The sequence below is a fragment of the Cololabis saira genome, chromosome 9, assembly GCF_033807715.1.
Source record: "Cololabis saira isolate AMF1-May2022 chromosome 9, fColSai1.1, whole genome shotgun sequence".
NCBI classification, from domain to species: Eukaryota; Metazoa; Chordata; class Actinopteri; order Beloniformes; family Belonidae; genus Cololabis; species Cololabis saira.
In genome coordinates this window covers 7168610-7194578 of record NC_084595.1, presented here as the reverse complement: position 1 = coordinate 7194578, position 25969 = coordinate 7168610, and the positions used below count along the sequence as shown (strand labels likewise).

Sequence of the window (25969 nt, the reverse complement as noted above, 5' to 3'; positions counted from 1 at the left end):
TTTTGATAATGGAAAACGGATCGTTATCCGTTATCCGATTTCATTGATGTTTGAAAATCGAAATTGGGAATTAAAATAGCGAGTGGGTCCGTGTATCTTTTGGTCATTGGATTTTTCCGTCATGAGTGGGAATCAAAAAACAAAAAACGATGGGTTTATTTGATTTTCCTTTTAAAACCAAAAACAAATATTGAATTACACTGCATTTTTCTTTTTCTGTGTTAATATGACTTAACAAAGATTCAAAATACGCTTCTATTTTCGTTTTCTATTTCATATAAGAAAAATTAAATCACTAGTAAACAGGAACGAAAAAACGAACCAAAAACAACCGTTTATTCATATTCGTGCACCGGAAGCTGGCATTTACAACCGAGTGAACTTAGTTCTGGATATTTGACAGGCATTCCTGTGACAATTCTCTCCAGGGGAAGTTTGATTTTAATATTTAATTGGTCGGGTTTTTTTTTTTTTTTTTTTTTTTTTTTTTTTTTTTTTTTTATTTAATTGGTCGGGTTTACGTGACTCGGAATGGCTCTGTACGCGGCAGTTCGGGTAACCATGGTTACCATGGCGGCGCTGAAACAACAGATTAAGGATTATTTTTTAAAGATTGATTAAGGACTTGTTCCACAGCGGTTTGACGCACAATGACATTTTCCTGCACGTTGCAGCAGATGTGTCTCCTGCAATGCTCAGAAATGAGCGTCAGAAGATTCTGTGCTCGGCATGATCTGAGGAGAAAAAGACGCAGAGCTGGAGAGCGCTTTGATTCAATCTATTTATGAGGTTTTTATTCAGATGTCCACAGTATATTGTAAATATACACACTGCATGCGACGCGAGCGAGAGTCAGCGTCAAAAACAGTTCCATTGCTTTATTTTGTTATTTGCACCGTCTACTGGTTGCGAGCGACGCGGCGTCGTTTTGAGCTGGACTTATGTCGCACGCCCTGGTTCTATTTTCTTCCCGTCGGTCGCTTTGAAAGCCGGTTGAAAGTTGGAAAAAAAAGTTGAAAGCGCTGTAGGAAACAGTCATTTCAATACAAGAACCTCAATAAAGTGTCAGCTGCTGGAGGGAGATCGCCAGGCTGGAAGGTTCTGATAAGATAATAAGATATAATAAGAATCTTATCTTATTAGGGCGTAGGTTTAGGTACGGCGTAGGTTACGCGGCGACGCGCACCGTTCGGTGACTGCGCCGCGTAACCTACGCCGTAAGGTCTGCGTTGGTGTAACGCGGAACCATAAATCAGCCTTTTAAAAGGCGAGTCTCAGCTGTCAATCAAAATAACGTGGTAGAACCTAGATCCATGGGTAGAACGTGGGGCCGATGACGCGTTCAGTGTTTCAGGACAGAGCGGGTCCGATGCCACGCAGTGTGACGCGACAGTCGGACGCTTGCATGCAGTTACAGGCTGTTATGGAGCCGTAGCCTAATTTTTGTTGACTGTTTTACTGATCACTGATCACCCCGATCAAGTTTGCAGTGTACACGTTTAAAACCCATTAAGCATGTCGGAAGGCCGTTGTGGCTGAGTTTTGTCATTAAACGCCATAAAACTTCTCTCGGACTCAGCGTGCTTGGCAGCGCGTCATGCAAATATACAGGACCTACAATAAACTCTCAAGCGGCTCTTAAAAGTAGGCTACAGGAAAGCCGCAATACCGGCTCTCTGTGTTCACTGGGGGTGCTTGCTGGAGAAGGTCGGGTTGGAAGAACCTATAGAGCTCCATCAGCCATACCGTGAATTCCGGCGTCAGGTAACCTAAAGTTTGTGCTGCAGTGCAATTTATAGGCTACATATAATGGTAATCACGTGGATTCCTCACGCGTGGGACTAAATTAATTCTTCCAACCCGACCTTCTCCAGCATGCACCCCCAGTGAACACAGATTGCCGGTCATTCGGCCATGATGAATCAAAGCGCTCTCCAGCTCTGCGTCTTTTTCTCCTGCCGAGCACAGAATCTTCTGACGCTCATTTCTGAGCATTGCAGGAGACACATCTGCTGCAACGTGCAGGAAATGTCATTGTGCATCAAACCGCTGTGGAACAAGTCCTTAATCAATCTTTAAAAAATAATCCTTAATCTGTTGTTTCAGCGCCGCCATGGTAACCATGGTTACCCGAACTGCCGCGTACAGAGCCATTTCCGAGTCACGTAAACCCGACCAATAAAATATTAAAATCAAACTTCCCCTGGAGAGAATTGTCACAGGAATGCCTGTCAAATATCCAGAACGTTCACTCGGTTGTAAATGCCAGCTTCCGGTGCACGAATATGAATAAACGGTTGTTTTTGGTTCGTTTTTTCGTTCCTGTTGACTATTAATTTCATTTTTCTTATATGAAATAGAAAACGAAAATAGAAGCGTATTTTGAATCTTTGTTAAGTCATATTAACACAGAAAAAGAAAAATGCAGTGTAATTCAATATTTGTTTTTTGTTTTAAAAGGAAAATCAAATAAACCAATCGTTTTTTGTTTTTTGATTCCCACTCATGACGGAAAAATCCAATGACCAAAAGATACACGGACCCGAGTGGAAAACTCTTTTTTCTATTTCCTATTCGTTTCCAAGGATACTGAAAACAAGGATTGGACAAATGAGGGGGATTGCACATGTGCAGTAATAAATGAAGAAAGTTGTTTCTGGTTCTTTTGTTGATCAGATTGAAAATTAACAGTTTTTGATTTTTTTTAATGTTGAAACAGAAAATAAATCAAATATGAAACCTGGGAGTGAAACATGAGTTTAATCTGTAATCTGGACTGTCACAACATCACTGCAGTTTCATGACGGAGTGAAGACAGAGATTACAGATTAAACTCATGTTTCACTCCCAGGTTTCACATTTGATTTATTTTCTGTTTCAACATTAAAAAAATCTAAAACTGTTAATTTTCAATCTGATCAACAAAAGAACCAGAAACAACTTTCTTCATTTATTACTGCGCATGTGCAATCCCCCCATTTGTGCAATCCTTGTTTTCAGTATCCTTGGAAACGAATAGGAAATAGAGAAAAGAGTTTTCCACTCACTTATTTTAATTCCCAATTGCGATTTTCAAACACATCAATGAAATCGGATAACAGATAATGGATGACGATCAGTTTTCCGTTTTTTATTATCAAAACAAAAGATGGGAAACGGATTATTTTGGATTATTTCTCTATTTTTATTTTCTCATTTCAAAACAAAAAACGGATGGCCGCGAAGTCCACGGAGCCAAATAGGTAATTTTTATAAAAGTTGATTTTGGAGATAAAAAAAAAGTGGGTATATTTTTCACAGTCACACTATTAAGAGTTCAGAAATACAGATGTGGCATCACATCTGGTTGGTGACGGCGAGCAGCCCCGTGGACAAACTGACGAAGGGTTTGCTGTCGCCGACGCCGTTGTTCTGGGAGAAGGCGTGATGTGGAGCGGCCCCGCCCGATGCCTGGCTCCCCCACGGCCTCCACTCGGGCCGGGCCCTGGTGGGGCTCAGGCCGGCGCTGCCCACAGAAATCCTCTTCACCTCGTACTCGTACGAGCTCCGGACCAGTCCGTTCTGCGTCACGGAGACGGATGTGTGATCCAGGTGCTCGGCCGAGACCAGAGGCTGCCGGTCCTCCTCCTCCGAGATGACGAACACCGGCACGCTGACGTGATCGCCCTCGCTGGGGAACTCTCTTCTCTTCCCGGCCGGGGCGGTCTCCACCTTACCCTGGCCGGAGGAGGACGGGGAGGGGATGGAGACGGAGCTGGAGACGGAGATGGAGCTCGGCTCCGGCGACGGGGAGCCCGGCTGGGCCCCGGATCCCTCCGGAGGGTCTTTCGTCTCTGAGAGCAGGCCGAAACACGGGCCTGTGAAGCGCGAGCGCAGCAGGTTGCTGGTGGAGTTGAGGCGGCGCTGCCGCTGCGCCGGCTGCGTGAGCGGGAACGACGCGTTGCTGATGGAGGACGAGTCGGAGGTGGCGCCGGCGTCGGCCTTGGCCTCCAGGTGAACGTCGGAAAAACCCTTCCTGCCGTCGCCGCCTCTGCTGCCGGCAATCAAACTGGATGGAGTCTAGAGGGAAACACAGGACACAGACCTCTAAATCAGTGTCTCTAAATCAGAGTCTAGAGGGAGACACGTGACACAGACCTCTGAATAAACCTCTCAACAACAGTTTCCCAGGTAAAGATATCACAGGTTTAACTAACTAGTTATGGCTCTGTGCCATTTTAGTGAGCCGAGACGATCGTGAGCCAGCGTGCACAACATGAAAATCAGCAAAGAATATAAAGGGCCAATCCCAATACACCCCCTATTAGGAAGGAAGGAAGGAAAGAATAAATTCCCGTTGAAATGTTTTTGTGTAACAAACATGGCGGATCTGAGAGAGAGATAGATTTATAGTTAAAAAGATGGAGTTGAATCAGTATTTTTTTATCGTCATTTTTATCGTTATCGGGATAAATGCCAGAAATTATCGTGATACATTTTTTAGTCCATACCGCCCATCCCTAGTACTGACACATTTTATCGTCTTGTGTAATCTCCTTGAAATTATTTTTCGTTTGTGTTTATTTGGTTTGTTATTTAGTCGTTTATTTTTTGTTTGTTTCTATCTCAGAGGTTGTGGTGAACGATGTTGCTCTCTCTGATCACTACTGTGTTTTGTTTAAAATAACCACTGTTGCCAATCCTATGAAAGGTGAAGCAGAGGTAATCAGAAAGCGTTATATAAATGATAACACCTGTGCATTATTCACCCAGGGTTTTACACCATCAACAACCCTGTCCTCAGTTCTAGTTGATGACCTTGTTAACAGTTTCAGCTCCAATGTTATGGCTGTTATTGATTCTATCGCCCCAATTAAGACCAAAGTTCTGTCCGGGAGGAAAAAGTCACCCTGGAGAAACGCCACACTGGTTAAAGAACAGAGAAGGATATGTAGACAAGCAGAACTCAAGTGGCGCAAAAACAAACTTCAGGTATATTACAACATTTATAAAGAGAGTCTTCGCAACTATAACCAGAAACTGAAGAATGCAAGGCAATCGTATTTTTCAGAGATTATCAATAGAAACAGTAATAATACTCGCGCATTGTTTTCTGTGGTAGAAAGACTGACAAACCCCGCAGCCTCAATCCCACTTGAACTGATATCAAAAAAGACCTGTAACGACTTCGCTGACTTTTTCACAAACAAAATATTACAGATAAGACAAACAATGTGCTCCACCTCAGGAATGATAACACTCTGGCCTTCCTATCTTGTAGTAAAGCTTGGACAGTTCAGCATATTAGATAATACAACCCTAACGGAAACAGTTTCAAAATTAAAGCCCACAACATGCTGTCTTGATATTCTGCCTTCAAACTTATTTAAAACAGTTTTTAACTGCATAGCTCCGGATGTATTGCAGATAATAAATACTTCTCTTCAAACAGGCCAGTTTCCCCAGGCCTTGAAAACTGCAGTAATAAAACCTCTTCTAAAAAAATCAAATCTGGATGCTACAACACTTAGTAACTATAGGCCAATATCAAATCTGCCATTTTTAGGGAAAATCATTGAAAAGGTGGTCTTCCAGCAAATTCATGCTTTTATGATGCAAAACAACCTCTTTAATGTATTTCAGTCTGGATTTCGGCCACACCACAGCACTGAAACTGTACTCATCAAAGTCTTAAATGATATTGTAGTGGCTATTTGCAAATAGCTCCTACAGATATTCATCTGAATAATGATGCAGGCAAATCCTCTGTTCTGGTATTACTGGATCTCAGTGCTGCATTCGACACAGTTGATCATAACATTCTTCTCAGCAGACTGGAAAAGTGGGTGGGACTTACCAGCACTGTGCTTCAATGGTTTAAATCTTACTTACAAGATAGGGCCTTTTTTGTGTCAATAGGAAACCATGAGTCTGAGAGAACTAAGATCACATGTGGGGTTCCTCAAGGGTCTATTCTTGGACCGCTTCTATTCAACATCTATATGCTACCGCTAGCTCAGATTATGGAACATCACAACATTTCCTACCATACTTATGCGGATGACACACAACTCTATATTTCAGTGTCACCACATGACTACAGCCCCCTGATCTCATTGAGTAACTGTATTCACCAAATCAATGAGTGGATGTGCCAGAATTTTCTCCAGCTAAATGCAGAAAAGACAGAGGTGATAATTTTTGGCCCTAAAAATGAAAGGGAAAAGATCAGCGCTCACCTTGGCTCCATGTCATTGACAGCTACAAATCAAGCCAGAAATCTTGGTGTAATTATTGACTCAGACCTGAACTTCAACAGCCATCTAAAGTTTATCACTAAATCTGCCTATTACCACCTAAAAAACATTGCTAGAATTAAGGGGATTCTGTCTAAACAAGACATGGAAAAACTTATTCATGCATTCGTTTTCAGTAGGTTGGATTATTGCAATGGCATCTTTACAGGCCTTAACAAGAAATCTATCAGGCAGCTGCAGCTGATCCAGAACGCTGCAGAGTCCTTACAAACACCAGGAAACTGGACCATATTACACCGCTCATGAAATCACTACACTGGCTTCCAGTGAGTCAAAGGATAGAGTTTAAAATCTTACTGCTGGTCTACAAAGCACTGAATGGTCTTGTACCAAAATACAAAATACATGGTTGATCTGTTAGTTCCTATGAAGCTCCCAGACCCCTGAGGTTCATCTGGATCTGGTTTGTTGTGGTTCCAGAACCAGAACCAAGCAAGGTGAGGCAGTTCAGTTATTCTGCTCCTCACCGGTGGAACAAACTTCCTGTAGACCTGAGGTCTGCTCCAACTGTCAGCTCCTTTAAATCAGGGTTAAAAACATTACTGTTTACTGAAGTGTACTCTTAAATTAAACCTGCTGTACTCTACTGCCCTTATTTTTTTTTTCTTTCTTTTTTTTTTTTTTAACAGCTTGTGCTTTTTATTATTTTACTTCTTTTCTTATTCTTACCTATTTGTTATTATGTCTTGCCGCTTTTAATGTCAATGTAAAGCACTTTGAATTACCTTGAATTGTGCTATATAAATAAATTTGCCTTGCCTTGCCTTAATTATTAAATTGTACTCTTTATCGTTATTCATATATCTGATCATTTTTCTTTTGTGTAAATTCTTTGTAATTTTAATTTATTTCTATCATCTATAGATTTCTAATTGCTCATTTGTATATTTTGTTCTTATAAGTATGATATAAAATTTTATGTTAACTATAGGTGGAGTCACCTGATAAGCTCTTTGAGTTTTTAGCCTCTTCCTGCACTTTAATTTGTAAAGTTGTTACTTTTATTCATGTCATTTTTAACTGTGCAAATAAATAAATGTAAAATCTGAATCTACTGACGCTGTCCACCAGCTTGGTGAAGGGGCTGGTTGAGTTCCAGCTGCACCACTTCTTGTGCAGCTGCGGCAGCGGAGGCAGGAAGTCCTGGAAGGTGCGGACGCTCCACGCCCTCGGCCGGGAACAGCCGGCGTCCCTGAAAGATCTGGCTCCGGCCGGCGACGTGTCGGGGTCCGAGGACGACCATTCACACGCTGGACCAGGACCCGTGTCGCTGTGACGCAGGAACCGCTCCCGCTGCTGAAAAAGAACAAAAAAAGAGCAACACTTTCAGGTCAGCGATGTCCAGAGCTGGTAGAGGAGCCAAAAATTGTACTCAAGTAAAAGTACTGTTACTTCAGAATAATATGACTCAAGTAGAAGTAAAAAGTAGTCATCCAAATAATTACTTGAGTAAAAGTAAAAAAGTACTTGGTGAAAAAACTACTCAAGTACTGAGTAACTGTTGAGTAACGTCTGATTTATTTTTTAACACAACCATTCAAACAGACAAAAGTACAAAATAATCATGTTCAGGCAAATTAAATCAATAAAATTAATTAAAATTAATAAAAAATAAAAAATGTCTTAAATTTAAATAATCTTAGAGTAAATTCAAGTACTTTAATAAATAAAATAACAGAATAAAAAAATAAATTAAGCACAAGTAGCACAAAATTTCCAGCCTTTGTACTTTTCTTTTTTAACCAGGCAGAACTAGAACAAACATGAACTCATAGAAACTCTGTGTGTGTTTGAGTCTGTGTAAATGTGACTAAACATGCAAAAACAAACATTTTTCCCAAAGAATCACCCAGTGATGTCATGAGATTGATGCGTACGCGGATAAAAGGGATAAAAGAAAAGTAACAGCTCAACGTAGCCTAATGTAGCGGAGTAAGAGGAACAGTTTCTTCTTCACAAATCTACTCAAGTAAAAGTAAAGTATAGTGATTCAAAACTACTCCTAAAAGTACAACATTTCCAAAAACTTACTCAAGTAAATGTAACGGAGTAAATGTAACTCGTTACTACCCACCTCTGGCGATGTCAATATATTACCGACATTATGAAACTAAGCTGATAAAGATGCCTAGCAAACACATTTTTCTGGAATAACAAAACAGTCTTGACATTATTAACCAAACCAAACATGATTTGGAAATCTCATCAACCCTGTCACAACAGAACTTAGGAAATACTGTAGATAAAAAATGAAACATTTTAACCAAAAATATTAGTACACTTTGAATTTGTTGGCAGCAACACGTGTCAAAAAAGAAAGGCCGGAAGAGCAAAGTATTACAAAAATTAAACATATAAACATACAGGACTGTGTCAGAAAATTATAATATTGTGAAAAAGTCTTTTATTTTCTGTAATTCAAAAATGTCATACATTCTGGATTCATTAAAAATCAACTGAAATATTGCAAGCCTTTTATTATTTTAATATTGCTGATTATGGCTTACAGCTTAAGAAAACTCAAATATCCTATCTCAAAAAATTAGAATATTCTGGGAATCTTAATCTTAGACTGTAAGCCATAATCAGCTATATTAAAATAATAAAAGACTTGCAACATTTCAGTTGATTTGTAATGAATCCATAATGTATGACATTTTAGTTTTTTTTTAAATTGCATTACAGAAAATAAAAGAACTTTATCACAATATTCTAATTTTCTGAGACAAAAGACGACATCAGTTACAATGATATGTATCTATGTGTGTGTGTGTGTGTGTGTGCGTGTAAATAAGACGAAAGTAGATACTTAAATTAAGAATATTAATTTGAGAATAAATAAGTAAACAAATAATTATCATATAGAGTGGTGTAACACGATATAATATAAATATAGTGTAATAATATAGTAATATCCTAATATAACATAATAATTTTTATAATATTATAACATATAACAAAATTATATCACCATACTATAATATATAACAATATAATAATACTATAGTTTAACATCCCATGAGATTTCATAACTTAATATAATAATACACTATAAAACAATATATCATGATAATGCCAGGAAAAATGATCAGAGTTAGAATCGGTAATTTATATATTGCAATGATGGTGAGGTCTTTTTTTAATTCATCTCCCACTTAAACCAGTTCCAGCTCCGTCCCCGGTGCAGGAGATCACGCTGGCAGCGTTGCAGCGTCGCTGCACCTGCTACACTTTAACTTCACCTCTCAATGCCTCCCTACAGATTTTGTTGTGTACAAAATTAATGGATTAACAAGACGGAAGTGTGCTGATTAGCTTAAGCCACTGGGTCTCACAGCCAGCCAGCTGAGCATGAGTGGCTCTCGTTCAAACCTCATCATTATGTATCAAATGTATTAAAAGTGTGGAGAGAAACAGCAGGGGCTTCGTAATCATTCCTGTCACGTTGGTGTCTAGCTGCGTGCACGCGTACTGCACCTCTGTTACCATCTTAAACTTACATTACGGGTTATTTTTGCTTCAGTTTAGAAGCGTTTTAATGTGATCGACAGATTAGGAGTCTAAAGGTCACTTTTTTGATCATTTCTGATCAAAACATTGTCGCTGTTGATCAGGGTAGGGTCAACGTTTCAGGCATTTCACTCATCAGAAAGAGAGAGAGAGATAATCCTAACTTCGTCTAGACACGAATTAGCAAAGGGTTTAATACGAGTTCTTTTACTTAGTAAAGCCTTGTTAACAACAACGGTAACTTTTACATTTGACCAAAACAAAACCAAGGAACCAGCCACGGCGGGACTTAAATACCGGTTTCTTAAGTAGGGGGAACTTCAGGGCTGATTAAAAAAAATAAACTTCGGTATTCAGGACTGTCTCAGAAAATTAGAATATTGTAATAAAGTTCTTTATTTTCTGTAATGCAATTAAAAATACTAAAATGTCATACATTCTGGATTCATTACAAATCAACTGAAATATTGCAAGCCTTTTATTATTTTAATATTGCTGATCATGGCTTACAGTTTAAGAAAACTCAAATATCCTATCTCAAAAAATTTGAATATTCTGGGAATCTTAATCTTAAACTGTAAACCATAATCAGCAATATTAAAATAATAAAAGGCTTGCAATATTTCAGTTGATTTGTAATGAATCCAGAATGTATGACATTTTTGTTGTTTTAATTGCATTACAGAAAATAAAGAACTTTATCACAATATTCTAATTTTCTGAGACAGTCCTATACATTTTGGACTAATTAGGTAATTTTATGTCAGCGTCCTGATTGGGTGTAAAAAAAGTAGCATCTTAGACATGCAGGAAATATTGCAAGCCTTTTTTATTATTTTAATATTGCTGATTATGGTTTACAGTTTAAGATTAAGATTCCTAGAATATTCTAATTTTTTGAGATAGGATATTTGAGTTTTCTTAAGCTGTAAGCCATGATCAGCAATATTAAAATAATAAAAGGCTTGCAATATTTCAGTTGATTTGTAATGAATCCAGAATGTATGACATTTTTGCATTACAGAAAATAAAAGGACTTTATCACAATATTCTAATTTTCTGAGACCGTTCTGTACACTACTTTCCAGAAAAAACAAAAACAGAACCCGTTGAACAAAGTGAGTTTATTTTCAGACTGCGAGTTCAATCCACCTACAACTTGAAATAAGTAGAAAAATCTGCCAGTGGGACAAGATTTATCTTCTCATTACAAGCAAAAAAATCTTGTTCCACTGGCAGATTTTTCTACTTATTTCAAGTGAAAATCTACTTGAAACAGGTGAAAATTGTTGTTTTTTCCAGTGATGAGTCTTGTTTTAAGTGTAATGAGATTTATTTTACTAAAATGAGTCATTTTAACTAGAAATAAGACAAATATTCTTGTTAAGATTGTGAGTTTTTGCAGTGATCCATTTTACTTATCCTGTGAAGGACAGAGTCATATTGATAAGTTCAGAAAAGTGTTTTTTATTGTTGTGTTTTGATGTATTAGATGTAAGCCCAGTGGATATTTAAAGCTTACAGAAGGCTGCATTTAACTGCTGCTATGTCATTCCTGCAGTATTTCTGCAGGTGTTTTGGTCACTGCTATTATTTGTAATATATTATATTATTTGTAATCAGCACAAATTTGATTTGTAATTAATCCAGAATGTATGACATTTTTGCATTACAGAAAATAAAGGACTTTATCACAATATTCTAATTTTCTGAGACCGTCCTGTACACTACTTTCCAGACAAAACAAAACAAAAACAGAACCCGTTGAACAAAGTGAGGTTATTTTCAGACTGCGAGTTAAGTAAAACATCAGTTTGATCTCATCAATCCACCTAGGAATGGGTGATATTTTACCGTTCACGATAAACCGTCAAAAAAATTCCCCACGGTAAGAATTTGTATCTCACGATAAAAACGATAAACTCACGTTGATGACGTTTTTGTGTAAAACTGATTTATGGTTCTGTGTTAAATCCACGCACAACGTACGTGAAGGAAGGAAGGAAGGAAGGAAGGAAGGAAGGAAGGAAGGAAGGAAGGAAGGAAGGAAGGAAGGAAGGAAGGAAGGAAGGAAGATAGATATGAGCAAGAAAGAAAGAAAGAGAGCGAAAGAAAGAGAAAAAAGAAAGAAAGAGAGCGAAAAAAAGAGAGCGAGCGAAAGAAAGAAAGAACGAAAGAGCGAAAAAAAGAAAGAGCGAGCGAAAGAGAGTGAAAGAAAGAAAGAAAGAGTGAAAGAAAGAAAGAGTGAAAGAAAGAAAGAGTGAAAGAAAGAGAGAAAGAGTGAAAGAAAGAAAGAGTGAAAGAAAGAAAGAAAGAAAGAAAGAAAGAAAGAAAGAAAGAAAGAAAGAAAGAAAGAAAGAAAGAAAGAAAGAAAGAAAGAAAGAAAGAAAGAAAGAAAGAAAGAAAGAAAGAAAGAAAGAAAGAAAGAAAGAAAGAAAGAAAGAAAGAAAGAAAGAAAGAAAGAAAGAAAGAAAGAAAGAAAGAAAGAAAGAAAGAAAGAAAGCAGGATAAATTCCGGTTGATGAGGTTTTTGTGTAACAAACATGGTGGATCTGAGAGCGAGATAGATTTATATTTACAAAGATGGAGTTGAATTGTTATTTTTTTTATCGTCATTTTTATCGTTATCTGGATAAATGCCAGAAATTATCGTGATACATTTTTTAGTCCATACCGCCCATCCCTAAATCCACCTACAACTAAAAACTTCAGCAGATGAAGTTTTGCCTTTTCTCCGCTAGTGTTTCCTGCAACATTTGCCCCAACATTATTTACATGGATGTCTGGATTGAGGACACACACAGACAGACCACACACTGTGTGCCAAAGTGTGCACGACACACACCGACACACACCGACACACACAATTTGGGCTGGGAATCTGGCTCTGTTGATAATGCTCCATTAGCCCAGGCTGCAGAAAAGCTTGCCAGTCCCTCAAAAAGCTGCCAGAGTTGTTTTATGCCAACTCTTATTCCGAGGGAATACAAAAGAGCAAGAAAAAAAAGGGCCCGACTCTGCAAAAGGTCCTCCCATCTTTTAATTATCCCCACTTCCCATTTATGTCATAGTTTTCGTAGTTTGACTGTATCCTGCATACGCCAGCATAATAGATCTTATTGGGAACGCTCCGTCGCTTCAATGCCCTGCCACCTCTGATGTTCACTGGCTCCTGGAACACTTCCACCGAGTAATAAGAACACCCAGTGAGAGTGTGATCTTTAAATTAAATAAATAATTCAATCCTCGCCCATGTCGCATAAAGGAAGTGATCAAATGAAACGAGTCCACGGCGTTTCCATTACTGCGTTAGCGTCTTCACACCTAGCAGGTAGCGGCTACTCCAGGACGTTAACGGTTCACAGACTTCAGCATTTTCTGGTTATCATTTTAAATAAATGTTAAGGAAACTGATAAATAGCATCTGATAAAAGCTTTTTTTGAATCAAAACATGTCTGATTCAAAACATTTGTGAATTTTCTGAATTGGAAACTTTCCCAAGACATTTCCCATGGGAGTAAGGAAGGAAGGAAAGATGGAAGGAAGGAAAGAAGGAAGGAAGGAAGTAGGAAAGGGAGTAAGGAAGGGAGAAAAGATGGAAGGAAGGAAAGAAGGAAGGAAGGAAGTAGGAAAGGGAGTAAGGAAGGGAGAAAAGATGGAAGGAAGAGAGAAAGGAGAAAAGAAGGAAGGAAGGAAGTAGGAAAGGGAGTAAGGAAGGGAAAAAAGAAGGAAGGAAAGGGGAAAGGAAGGAAAGAATGGAGAAAAGGAAAGAAAGAAGGGAGGGAAGAAGGAAGGAAGGAATGGAGAAAATAAGAAAAGAAGTAAAAGCAAAGAAGGTAATAAAGGAACGAATGACGAAAGGGAGGTAGGAAGAAAAACATTTCAAGGAAATTAACAGGAACTGGAAACCAGCATGAAAATGTGTAAAACTGCGGGTTAGCCTATAATAGTTGATGAATATGAATAAATAATAATAATAATTATATACTGTGTATATATATATATATATATATATATATATATATATATATATACATACATATATTTTTTTTTTTTTTGTGTAAAAACTTGCATGCAGCAGCAGTTATATTGAATCAGCACTATTTGATGCCAAATACTACATCCAGCAGCTAAGCTACTAAAATATTTGACCTGAACAAACATAGAAAACCTGTTTAAATCAATATTCTTTATTGTTGTCATTGTTTTGTCACTAGCTGTAGCAGAACGAAATTACAGGAGCTTCATCGAAGATGTTGGTCCTTATATCGATAAAGAGCAAAGAAAATAAAAGTAAAGTAAGTAAGATATAAATATAAATATATAAGAATAAAAAAAAAAAGAGTAGAAAATAAATTAATTAATTTAAAAAAGATGAAAAAAAAGATGCTAAAGGAAACAATGCAACACAAATTTTTCCAAAACAGTTTGCAATTTGTTTTTTGTTAATGCACAAAAGATGTCCGTGTGATGGTGGTCAGACGCGTAATTTACAGACAAATAAATCAGGTATGCTAAATCTAAGATTTTCAAAACACCACTTTAGTAGGAAGAGAATAGAAGAGGCCGGCGACCACGGAACTGGATGGTTTAGTTTACACACACTCACTGAAGAGTCCTCATCTTTTCATCTACATCTTTCTATTTATTCATCCACCACTAACTGTAAATCATGTTAGCCACTCCAGGATATTATATATATTATTATAGATGCTTGGCATCGAACAACTGTTTTTATACGTTTTTTTCTCCCTGTTATTACATTATTCCGCAAAACAATGTACAACATGATTGAAAAGTGAAATATTTCCCAGGTTTTACAGCTTAACCTCCCGGGGACAGTTTCATGGAAACTGTCCACCCTTTTGCAGCCCCCTGCAAAGCAACAGACGTGGGTAGAGGAGCCAAAAATTGTACTCAAGTAAAAGTACTGTTACTTCAGAATAATATGACTCAAGTAGAAGTAAAAAGTAGTCATCCAAATAATTACTTGAATAAAAGTAAAAAAGTACTTGAGTAACGTCTGATTTATTTTTTTAACACAACCAAACAGACAAAAGTACAAAATAATCATCTTCAGGCAAATTAAATCAATAAAATAATAAAATTAATTAAAATTAATAAAAAAATAAAATATAGCTTAAATAAAAATAAGCTTAAAGTAAATTCAAGTACTTTAATAAATAATAAAATAAATAAAATAACAGAATAAAAAATTTCCAGCCTTTGTACTTTTCTTTTTTAACCAGGCAGAACTAGAACAAACATGAACTCATAGAAACTCTGTGTGTGTTTGAGTCTGTGTAAATGTGACAAAAAATGCAAAAACAAACATTTTTCCCAAAGAATCACCCAGTGATGTCATGAGATTGACGCGTACACGGATAAAAGGGATAAAAGAAAAGTAACAGCTCAACGTAGCCTAATGTAGCGGAGTAAGAGGAACAGTTTCTTCTTCACAAATCTACTCAAGTAAAAGTAAAAAGTATAGTGATTCAAAACTACTCCTAAAAGTACAACATTTCCCAAAACGTACTCAAGTAAATGTAACAGAGTAAATGTAACTCGTTACTACCCAGCTCTGCAGAGCAGCCACGCTGTCAGGCGTTATAGTAGCCGGGCTCTGCTGCAGGATTTGATGCATGACACCACAGACATTGTTTTGACATAAAAAAGTGTTTCTTACTGTGAGCGGGGAAAAGGGCAGGCCGCTCGGGCTCGTGCCTGACGACACGATGAAAACATCGTCCGCGCCGATGTCGAGCTCAGTCAAACCGCTGCAGGAAAGATCCACCTCTGCGCTCTGGGGAACTTCTCCTCCACCGCCGACTACACAAACACAAATCCAAACATTTGTTGCAAATCTTTACTAGAGCCAATATCAAATATATTGGATCTAGGTTGCGGTTTAGGAAAAAAACCTAAGATGTGTTTGTGTGGCTTTGCATAATCCAAACTCATAGTTCCTGTCAATGAAGTTGCATTCAATTTATCCAATTTTTAACTTATAGGGTTTCCCTATTAGTCCATGTTCCAGACCAGATATCAGCACCACTCAAGGTGACCAAACCTACTTATTCTTTTTGAAAAGATCCATGTCTATAGATGATATTTTGGTATGATAACCTTCCTGAGTGGCAGCTGGATCATAGTTATCAGCTCAGGAAGTTCAGAAAATTACATTTTAGATGCTGCTGCATATCCTGGTTTAGACTCATGTACAGGAAATCTGTCAATGTTTCACTATATTGTCTTTGGTATCATTTTAAGCATTCATTCAAGCTAAGATGTGAATCTTTCTGACCAACATAGAGGTCACTGCAGCTCTTTAAACTATAAACAACACACATTTTTACACAATTTTCGCCTAAAAGATATACTATCTTTTAGCCCTGTGTCATCTAGGAACAACAGAGACACAAAATACAAAAACTAGAATACTCACAGCACCATAAGGATTCAGGAAATGTATAATATACCCCTACTATATTGTTGTTACCGGTCATTGTGAGCCTTAAACTAGAAGAGCATCATTAGGCTCCTAGGAAACTATAACAGCCACTAATGTCACAAACTGGGGCCTCATCTATAAAGCTTGCTTGCGCAGAAAAAGTGCCTGAAAGTTGGTGAGGTGAGGTGGTGAAATGCAGCCAGATACATGTCATACTCCCAGTGACTGTGTCCACATGCACTCAACAACCACTTTAAAACGTGAAGATTGGCAATAACACGAATTCGGACTGCATGTAAACATAGTCAATGTCATCACATATCAGACTGACAGATCCATTTACACCCAAGCCGGCACCATCATAGATCCATGTGTTCCACGAATAAGCCATTACGCAGGCATTTGCAGGACGTACATATATCATACTCCCATCCTCAAATGAGTGGTTAATTGCAGCGGTCTAATCATCTAATGATCAATCGTGACAAGGTGTGTGACAATCCGAGCTGAAGAGGAAAAAAGAAAGTGTTCTGATTAAAATAAGGTTGGACTATATAACAATTGCGTTCATAAGGATAAAGTCTTAAACAAAATAAAAATTAAAGAAATAGTCTCTTCTCCCCGTGTATATCTGCCTGTCATGCCGGGTGCGCGCATGTTGTGTTTACTTTTAAGCCTGAATTATGGTTCTGCGTTACACCAACGCAGAGCCTACGCCGTAGGGTCCGGCATAGGGTGCGCGTCGCCGCGGGGCTCCGCTCCCGTCTTCGCATCGCCAGTCTTGAGGATTTGCAATCACAGGCTGAGCCTACCGTTAGTTTTTAAACTGTAAAGTGAGGGGCCAAATACATGATTTTGAAAAGTGGGGGGGGACATGTCCCCCCTGTCCCCAGTGGTAATTGCGTCGTGGCACTAACGGGCAGCAACGGCGTGCTGCCACTCACTCGCTTTATTTTATTGTATACTATTTATATACTTATTCTAACTTTTACTGTGACCACCAAATAATGTGGTTTTCCTGTCCTCCACATCATCTACAACATCTAGATCTAAGTCTCCGTGAAAGTCAGTGTCACGGTGGCTGGACACCCTCTCATTCATTCTGACGTCAAACAGGCTGCAGGAAGCCACTGCGCATGCTCAGTAGACTCATCCATATGCATTTATGGTAAAAAGTGGGTGTGTAGAGGGCGGGATATGAGGCGGATTCAGCTGCGCAGCCTTCCAGCTGGACTGTGATTTATAAAGCAAACATTGCGTGCAAGTGTGCGTGCACATGGTTTTATTGATCCGGATTTTTTTTTGCGCCCGACATTTTCGGCTTTTGAGTGTACGTGCACTTTTAGTATGAATCCTACGCAGTCCATTTTAAATGAGGCCCCTGGTCTTTATCATGCAAATATACGACATAAAGGACATAACAATGAGATAAGGAACCAGCTTAGTTTTATATATAACATTAGAACACAAAATACTGCCACTCAGGAAGGTTGTCTTACCAAAATATCATCTATAGACATGGATCTTTTCAAAAATCATAAGTAAGTTTGGTCACTTTGAGTGGTACTGACATCTGGTCTGGAACATGAACTAATGGGTTAAATCTCCTTTCTGACGCCGTCTGAGATACTGGGGGGTTTTGCCAATGGTAGGAAAGCAAGACATAATTTCCTAAAAAGAATTAAATATTCCATGAAATGAACAAAGATGAAAAAAAACCCTCCTTGCTGTCACTTTAACATAAAGTGACTGTAGCACATGTAGCCTAGATCTGAACTGCTCTGGCCTGTTCAAACTACACCCAGGACACTTTGTGGGTTAAATGCCACAACCCACAAATCTCTCAGCCTGGGTTCAGTCCCACTGGGAACGAGAGAAGTCTCCTGGTTTTTTCCAGGAAAAAAAGCTTGCATACTTATCCGAAGCAAATGCAATTTTCTTTTTCATTGAACACTCCATACAAGGTCTTTAATTACTTTTATTTAACATAACATTTGACATTCTGAGTAATGCAACACCGACCAATTTAGAAAACATTGGTTAGAATCCCCGGCTTTCTGTGGCAGCAGCAGAAAGTACCATTTTGGGACAGAAAATCCAACCCTAATCCTCAATCCTTCACAGGGAATTTATAGTTGAAACATTAATATTCTTCACAGTAATATTATCGTTGCTGAAACTACTTTAGTCAAATGCCTCGTCCAGCATCAACCTTTTTTTGTGGGATTTGGACTTCTTGCAAAGTTTCTTAATGCAACACAAAGCATTGTGGAAATGCATCACAGACTGCGTTTCCATGCATCAATAACCCTTTTAAAACCCGAATATTGGCAATAACCCGAATTTGCACGGCCATGTAAACACCAATAACCCCTTTGAATAACCCGAATTTGCTCATATTCGGGTTTTTAAAAACCTGGGTTACTCCTTTTAAAACCTGAATATTGGGTCATGTAAACGCCAAACTGAATATCCCCATCAAACGGAACAGGAATTTGTTTTCTGCTCATGCTCTGTTCACAAGGAGTCCTGGTCTTTTGAGTCCAGGAAGTTCTTATAAACACGGAGAAACACAAGACCAGGAGGAGAATTAGGGCTGGGCGATATGGACCAAAAGTCATATCTCGATATTTTCTAGCTGAATGGTGATACTCGATATATATCGATATTTTTTCCGTGACATAATTGGGGTTTCCCCCAAAGCATTATAGCATAGCATCTCTGTTAGCATCTCTGTTAGCATCTCTGTTAGCATCATTTTTATCTGAGGCAAACCCTTAAAAAAACAGTCAGTTTTAATACAAAGCCTCGTGCCAAATGTCACACAGGTTCTTTTATTAACAGAGGCCTGCACAATATCAAAATGTATAAAACAAATGAAATAAAAATAAACTGCCTGCATATATAGAATAAAAATGCTTCTTGAATAAAATAAAACAAATCCATTTCCTGCATAACAATTCATTTAAAATACACTGTGCAATTAATACAATGTAGACAGTAACAGGCAGACTTTTCCACTGAGGTTGACAGTTGTGCAAATAACAAAACATGTTTGCAAATCTCAAATAAAACATTCAAGTCAATTCGTCCCAAAATAAGCTATATCAAAATCGTAAAAAAAAAAAAAAAAAGTGTTTTTTTTTTTTTAAATAATCGATATAAACGATATAGTCTCGTACCATATCGCGTTTGAAAATATATCGATATATATTAAAATCTTGATATATCGCCCAGCCCTAAGGAGACTAATCACTTCATAAATGTACCGTATTTTCGCGACCATTCGGCGCACCGTGTGGAAAGGCGCACCCTCATTTTTGTGTGTCATTTTTAGATTTAAAACATACATATGGCGCACCGACCCAAAAGGCGCAGTCTACAGAGCAGAGCTGCACACACGCGTGCCGCAAAACACGCCGGCCGGAAAACACACACACCCGCTGCAGAACGCACACACATGCAGAACGCACACACAAGCACACAAGCGCTTATTTAAAAAATAGAGCGGGAGCAAAACCTCTGTTTCTGCATTAAAGAGCTCCGCTAATTCAGCTGCGCCAGTCCGAATTTCCTCGGTGTCAGTCACTTTCTGCACAACAGTAAATAAACTTTTCATACCCCGTTGTGCGGATCCTCCACCGCGCAGAGCCCGTCTCTCCCCAGCGGGGTGGAGCAGCGCGCGTCACAGCGGCTTTAACCGGGAATGTGACCTGTTCGGACCGGCTGGGACCGAAGCCACCCACCTGTATGGGAGTAGGGGCTCCCGGGGAAAGACCAGCGGCATTTCGGCCGGATCTGCCCCGGGGATGGTGCGCCCTGGCCCGGCAAACCCGCGGCGGGAGCCTGGCGGCTCCTGAGCGCATCCTCTGCATCTTGGTTAGGCTACCAGAGATCAAACCGACAGATTTGCCTGAAAATCTCGCAGGGTGAAGTTGTTCCGACCTGGGACAGACCCCTGAATAAATAAAGGTAAGAAAATAAACGTTTCATACCCCGTTGTGCTGCGTTGTGCTGCGGATCCCGACCTCGGCGGTCCCGGGTCCCGCGTCCCGGGTCCCGCGTCCCGGGTCCCGCGTCCCGCGTCCCGGGTCCCGCGTCCCGGGTCCCGCTCCGCGCTGGTCCCGGGTCCGCTCCCCGTCTGCTCCCCCGCGCTGGACCCGCTCACACACGCGCTGTCGGGGAGCCGGTACCGGGGTTTGTATCCGACAGGAGCTCCAGTCCGAATTTCCAGACCTGTCTCAGCCACCTGATCATCATCATCCCTTCATCCAGCCCCCCCCTTTCCATTCGTCCTTATAATGACTCCGGCTGGAAACGTCTTATGCAAAGTTTTTCTTTTAAAAATCACCATAGGTTTCTGTCCATCAGCTGCGCCAGTCAAGCGCTACATAAATGAGAATCTGTGTGTCGCGCCGCGAATACACACCCGCGCATGTCGGGGTCCGGTACCGGGTTTGTAACCGACAGATTTGGCTGCAAATTTCGGAGGGTGAAGCTGATCAGACCTGAGACAGACCCCAGAAATCTCTGCTCGCAAAGCGGCCGGGAACCAGGTCGATTGGACCGCTTGGGGAACCAGGAAGTCGGGTTGCAGCAGCGCCCATCACCGCGCTGCTCCAGCCGCTGCTTTAACCGGGGAAAGTCACCGGTTCCGACATGCAAAACACACGCGCGCTGCAGAACAAGTGTGCTTATTTAAATAGAGCGGGAGCAAAACTTAGTTTGATTGTATTTTATTTCACTTTACACATCAAGCATTAACAGCTCAGTGGATGGTCTCATTCAGCTTCACCCGCCCCCTTCTCCCTTTACCGTTCTCATGGCCGGCCTTACATTACAGTAATTCAGGTAATAGACACGGCGCACCGTTTCTTAAGGCGCCCGGCACATTTAAAAAAAAAAAAAAAAAAAAAAGTTGCGCCTTATGGTCGCGAAAATACGGTAATGAAGGATATGAACATTTCTGCATTTGTAGACGGTAGAAAGTACCGGGGTAGAAGATTTACAAGGAGAGTGAAAAGTCGCACAAAGCAGCATTTGTTTTGAATTTGGATACAGGAAGAAGAAGCAGAAATGACGGGAATTGCGTCATGACGTTCTCCGCGCGTCGCTGGTTTGATCCAGATATCCCAAATGATTAATTACCATGTAAACGGAATATTCAGAATCTTTCAGTTACCGGAATATTAGCAATAACCCGAGTTTTGACTGCATGTAAACGTAGTCTGTGTCTGCAGAGTTTTGTGTGCACCCAACCTGTGTGTGGCGGGCTGTCGTTGTTGTTGTCCGGCTCTATGGTCGTCTCCCGGTTGACCTGATTTTCAGCCATCAGATGCAGCTCACTGACCTCGGCACCAGTGTTCTGGACTCCCTCTGGCACCTACAACAAAATGACCCTCAGTTTATTTATTTATTATTTTACACGCCCACATCATCATTGTAACAGCAGTGCAAACAAGTTGAGTGAAGCATTTATGCCCTACAGCCAGCTGTGGAAGAAGTGTCTTTCAGCGCTCGGAGCAGCATCTGCACGGCACAAAGGGCATTTTGCACTTACAGGACTGTCTCAGAAAATTAGAATATTGTGATAAAGTTCTTTATTTTCTGTAATGCAATAAAAAAAAATAAAAAGAAATGTCATACATTCTGGATTCATTACAAATCAACTGAAATATTGCAAGACTTTTATTATTTTAATATTGCTGATTATGGCTTACAGCTTAAGAAAACTCAAATATCCTATCTCAAAAAATTAGAATATTCTGTGAATCTTAATCTTAAACTGTAAGCCATAATCAAATCCAAAAGGAAGTAGGAAAGGGAGTAAGGAAGGGAGAAAAGATGGAAGGGAGAAAGGAGAAAAGAAGGAAAAAAGGAAGGAAGTAGGAAAGGGAGTAAGGAAGGGAGAAAAGATGGAAGGAAGGGAGAAAGAAGGAAGGAAGTAGGAAAGGGAGTAAGTATTTTAATATTGCTGATTATGGTTTACAGTTTAAGATTAAGATTCCCAGAATATTCAAATTTTTTGAGATAGGATATTTGAGTTTTCTTAAGCTGTAAACCATGATCAGCAATATTAAAATAATAAAAGGCTTGCAATATTTCTGTTGATTTGTAATGAATCCAGAATGTATGACATTTTTGTTTTTGTAATTGCATTACAGAAAATCACAATAACATTTTCGGAGACAGTCCTGTATATATAAATACAACCAAGGACAAAAGGTGTACAGTTTAAGGAAAACTCAAATATCCTATCTCAAAACATTTGAATATTCTGGGAATCTTAATCTTAAACTGAAAACCATAATCAGCAATATTAAAATAATAAAAGGTTTGCAATATTTCAGTTGATTTGTAATGAATCCAGAATGTATGACATTTTTGCATTACAGAAAATAAAGAACTTTATCCCAATATTCTAATTTTCTGAGACAGTCCTGTATACTATTATGAGTTGTTAGTTAAAAGGAAAACAGTGGTTATTGGTGCAACAAACATAATTCATGTAGGAAGTTGCAGTGTAAAGGGAATCGTAACTAGAAAGAAAGAATTCAAACCACTGTTTCTGTGGAAGTGATTTTTGACCTGGGTGGACTGACCCTCTGAAAGAATGTAACGGCCGCTACCGTTTTGGCCGTCTGTGGTTTCAGCACAGCTGCAAGGCAGGGGGGCAGGCAGACATTCAGGGAACAGAGCCAGGTGAGTACGATTAGCACAGTTCCAGTACAATCCTAATCAGTCTCCTTCTGTTTGGAAGCCATGGTGTACCGAGGTCCTGCTCTGCCAAAAAACTCCCAAATAACCACACAAACCAGCTGTAGGACACTAGGAACCAGCTGTAGGACACTAGGAACCAGCTGTAGGACACTAGGAACCAGCTGTAGGACACTAGGAACCAGCTGTAGGACACTAGGAACCAGCTGTAGGACACTAGGAACCAGCTGGAGAACACTAGGAACCAGCTGTAGGACACTAGGAACCAGCTGTAGGACACTAGGAACCAGCTGGAGGACACTAGGAACCAGCTGGAGGACACCAGGAACCAGCTGTAGGACACTAGGAACGGTGGAAGTAGGAGAGGGAGTAAGGAAGGGAGAAAAGATGGAAGGGAGGAAAGAAGGAAGGAATGGAGAAAGGAGAAAAGAAGGAAGGAAGTAGGAAAGGGAGTAAGGAAGGGAAAAAAGATGGAAGGAATGGAGAAAGGACAAAAGAAGGAAGGAAGTAGGAAAGGGAGTAAGGAAGGGAGAAAAGATGGAAGGAACGGAGAAAGGAGAAAAGAAGGAAAGAAGGAAGGAAGTAGGAAAGGGAGTAAGGAAGGGAGAAAAGATGGAAGGAAGGGAGAAAGGAGAAAAGAAGGAAGGAAGTAGGAAAGGGAGTAAGGAAGGAAGGAAGGGAGACAGTAGGAAAGACGGTAGGAAAGGGAGTAAGGAAGGGAGAAAAGAAGGAATGGAGGAAAGAAGAGAGAAAAGATGGAAGGAAGGGGGAAGGAGAAAAGAAGGAAAGAAGGAAGGAAGTAGGAAAGGGAGTAAGGAAGGGAGAAAAGATGGAAGGAAGGGAGAAAGGAGAAAAAAGGAAGGAAGTAGGAAAGGGAGTAAGGAAGGGAGAAAAGATGGAAGGAAGGGAGAAAGGAGAAAAGAAGGAAAGAAGGAAGGAAGTAGGAAAGGGAGTAAGGAAGGGAGAAAAGATGGAAGGAAGGGAGAAAGAAGGAAGGAAGTAGGAAAGGGAGTAAGGAAGGGAGAAAATATGGAAGAAAGGGAGAAAGAAGGAAGGAAGTAGGAAAGGGAGTTTTTTGCGACTCCAGACATATTTCTTTTTTTTTTGTGTTTTTGGTCCAATATGGCTCTTTCAACATTTTGGGTTGCCGACCCCTGGGCTAAGGTGTATACATGGCTGTTAAAAATTCGATATTGGTTGGGTTAAGGCAACAATTCAACTTTCTGTGCATGTAAACGTTGTGACTATGGCCGGAGTGCTGGCCCCGTGAATGGCCAGTCCCGCTCCATAGAGGCGTGTTAGACGTTCCAGGGCCGGGGCTCCAGGATTCGTCCATAGTCCAGAAAGGACATACACCATTCCAGTAAGGTTGCAGGATCCATCCAAACTGGTTTGATGCAATGCTTTGTAGAAGCCTCATGGTTTGTTGGTTTGGGTTTATTAATGTAGAGGGGGAAGCTGGCGGAAGATTGTTCTGCTCAAGCAGCCCCGTACAACTGTTCTACCCCTTGCCTTTGATTAGGTGATTAAAATTGATCAACTGGTGGACCTTAATGGAGCCCAAACCCTTTTAGGAATTGATTCAAGTGAGTTTTAATGGGCTAGAGAGGAAATCGCCCATTGGTCGAGCTGCCTAAAAGTCAGTGGGAGATGGTTTTCCCAATGGTGGCCAAATGAGATATGACGAAGACAAAGAACCCATCATTGACTTAGTTGTACTGGCCGTGCAGCCGGGGAAGGATGTAGCGCTGGTGTGCATCCTGCCTGGGATGCCAGATAATCAATAGCCTGTTCCCTAAGTGGTCTTGCAACCACTACCATCAATGGGACTTAAAATTGAGCTGAAGTGCGGTGGCCGACAAGGGCCAAACGCACTGCAACGGTCTAGTGCGTCTCAGTTAAGGAAAACAGCTTCAAGTACAGAAACGATTCAAATTCACAAACTCAAAACGAGGTACAAAAAGAGGAACGTGGTGCAAATGAAAAAACGTGCTGCAAAAAACAAAGACAAATGCAGCATCATCAAACGCTGCAAATAGAGAAACGATGCAAAGCACAAAACGATATAAAACAAGAAACCATCTTCAAAAGAAAAACGCTTCATAACCGGTTACCAAACCTGCAGGGGGCGCTCTCAGCGTAACAGCTCAATGGACAGACACACGGATGTAGAGAGAGACCGAACAGCTGACTGAACCACAGTGTTTACATCCAGGGTTTAAACATACAGTGGGAACTGGTAACCGGTTATGAAGCGTTTTTCCTTTGAAGATGGTTTCTTGTTTTATATCGTTTTGTGCTTTGCATCGTTTCTCTATTTGCAGCGCGTTTGATGATGCTGCATTTGTCTTTGTTTTTTGCAGCACGTTTTTTTTATTTGCACCACGTTCCTCTTTTTGAGTTTGTGAATTTGAATCGTTTCTGTACTTGAAGCCGTTTTCCTTAACTGAGACGCATTAGGCCGTTGCAGTGCGTTTGGCCCTTGTTGGCCACCGTACTGAAGGGACCCCGAATAGCTCAGTCGGTTGTACGAGCGCACAATGTACAGAGGGCATCAGCCTGGTGCCGGCGGCACAAGCTCCAATCCCGGCCTGTCACTCGTTACTGTGCGCCGTCCCCTCTCGCTTTCAAAATAAAGGCCACTCTAGCCAAAAAAAAAAAAAAAAAAACCTTGAAAAAAATTATTATAAATAAAATTGAGCTGATGAACGAGTTACATTTACTCCGTTACATTTACTTGAGTAAGTTTTGGGAAATGTTGTACTTTTAGGAGTAGTTTTGAATCACTATACTTTTTACTTTTACTTGAGTAGATTTGTGAAGAAGAAACTGTTCCTCTTACTCCGCTACATTAGGCTACGTTGAGCTGTTACTTTTCTTTTATCCCTTTTATCCACGTACGCGTCAATCTCATGACATCACTGGGTGATTCTTTGGGAAAAATGTTTGTTTTTGCATGTTTTGTCACATTTACACAGACTCAAACACACACAG

At 40.0% G+C, this 25969-nt stretch overlaps 1 protein-coding gene across 1 annotated transcript in view; it reads right to left on the bottom strand.

Annotated features, from left to right (window-relative positions):
• Positions 1 to 3181: 3181 nt before the first annotated feature.
• The window catches only part of si:dkey-112e17.1 (uncharacterized), a 66225-nt gene continuing 43437 nt past the window's right edge, over positions 3182 to 25969 (bottom strand). The window contains exons 4-7 of the mRNA XM_061729754.1: positions 21518 to 21641; positions 15494 to 15636; positions 7356 to 7592; positions 3182 to 4059 (exon numbers count right to left, since the gene is read on the bottom strand). Of these exons, the coding sequence (XP_061585738.1) occupies positions 3337 to 4059; positions 7356 to 7592; positions 15494 to 15636; positions 21518 to 21641 (1227 nt within the window). The 3' untranslated portion in view covers positions 3182 to 3336. The remainder of the gene's footprint in view (positions 4060 to 7355; positions 7593 to 15493; positions 15637 to 21517; positions 21642 to 25969) is intronic.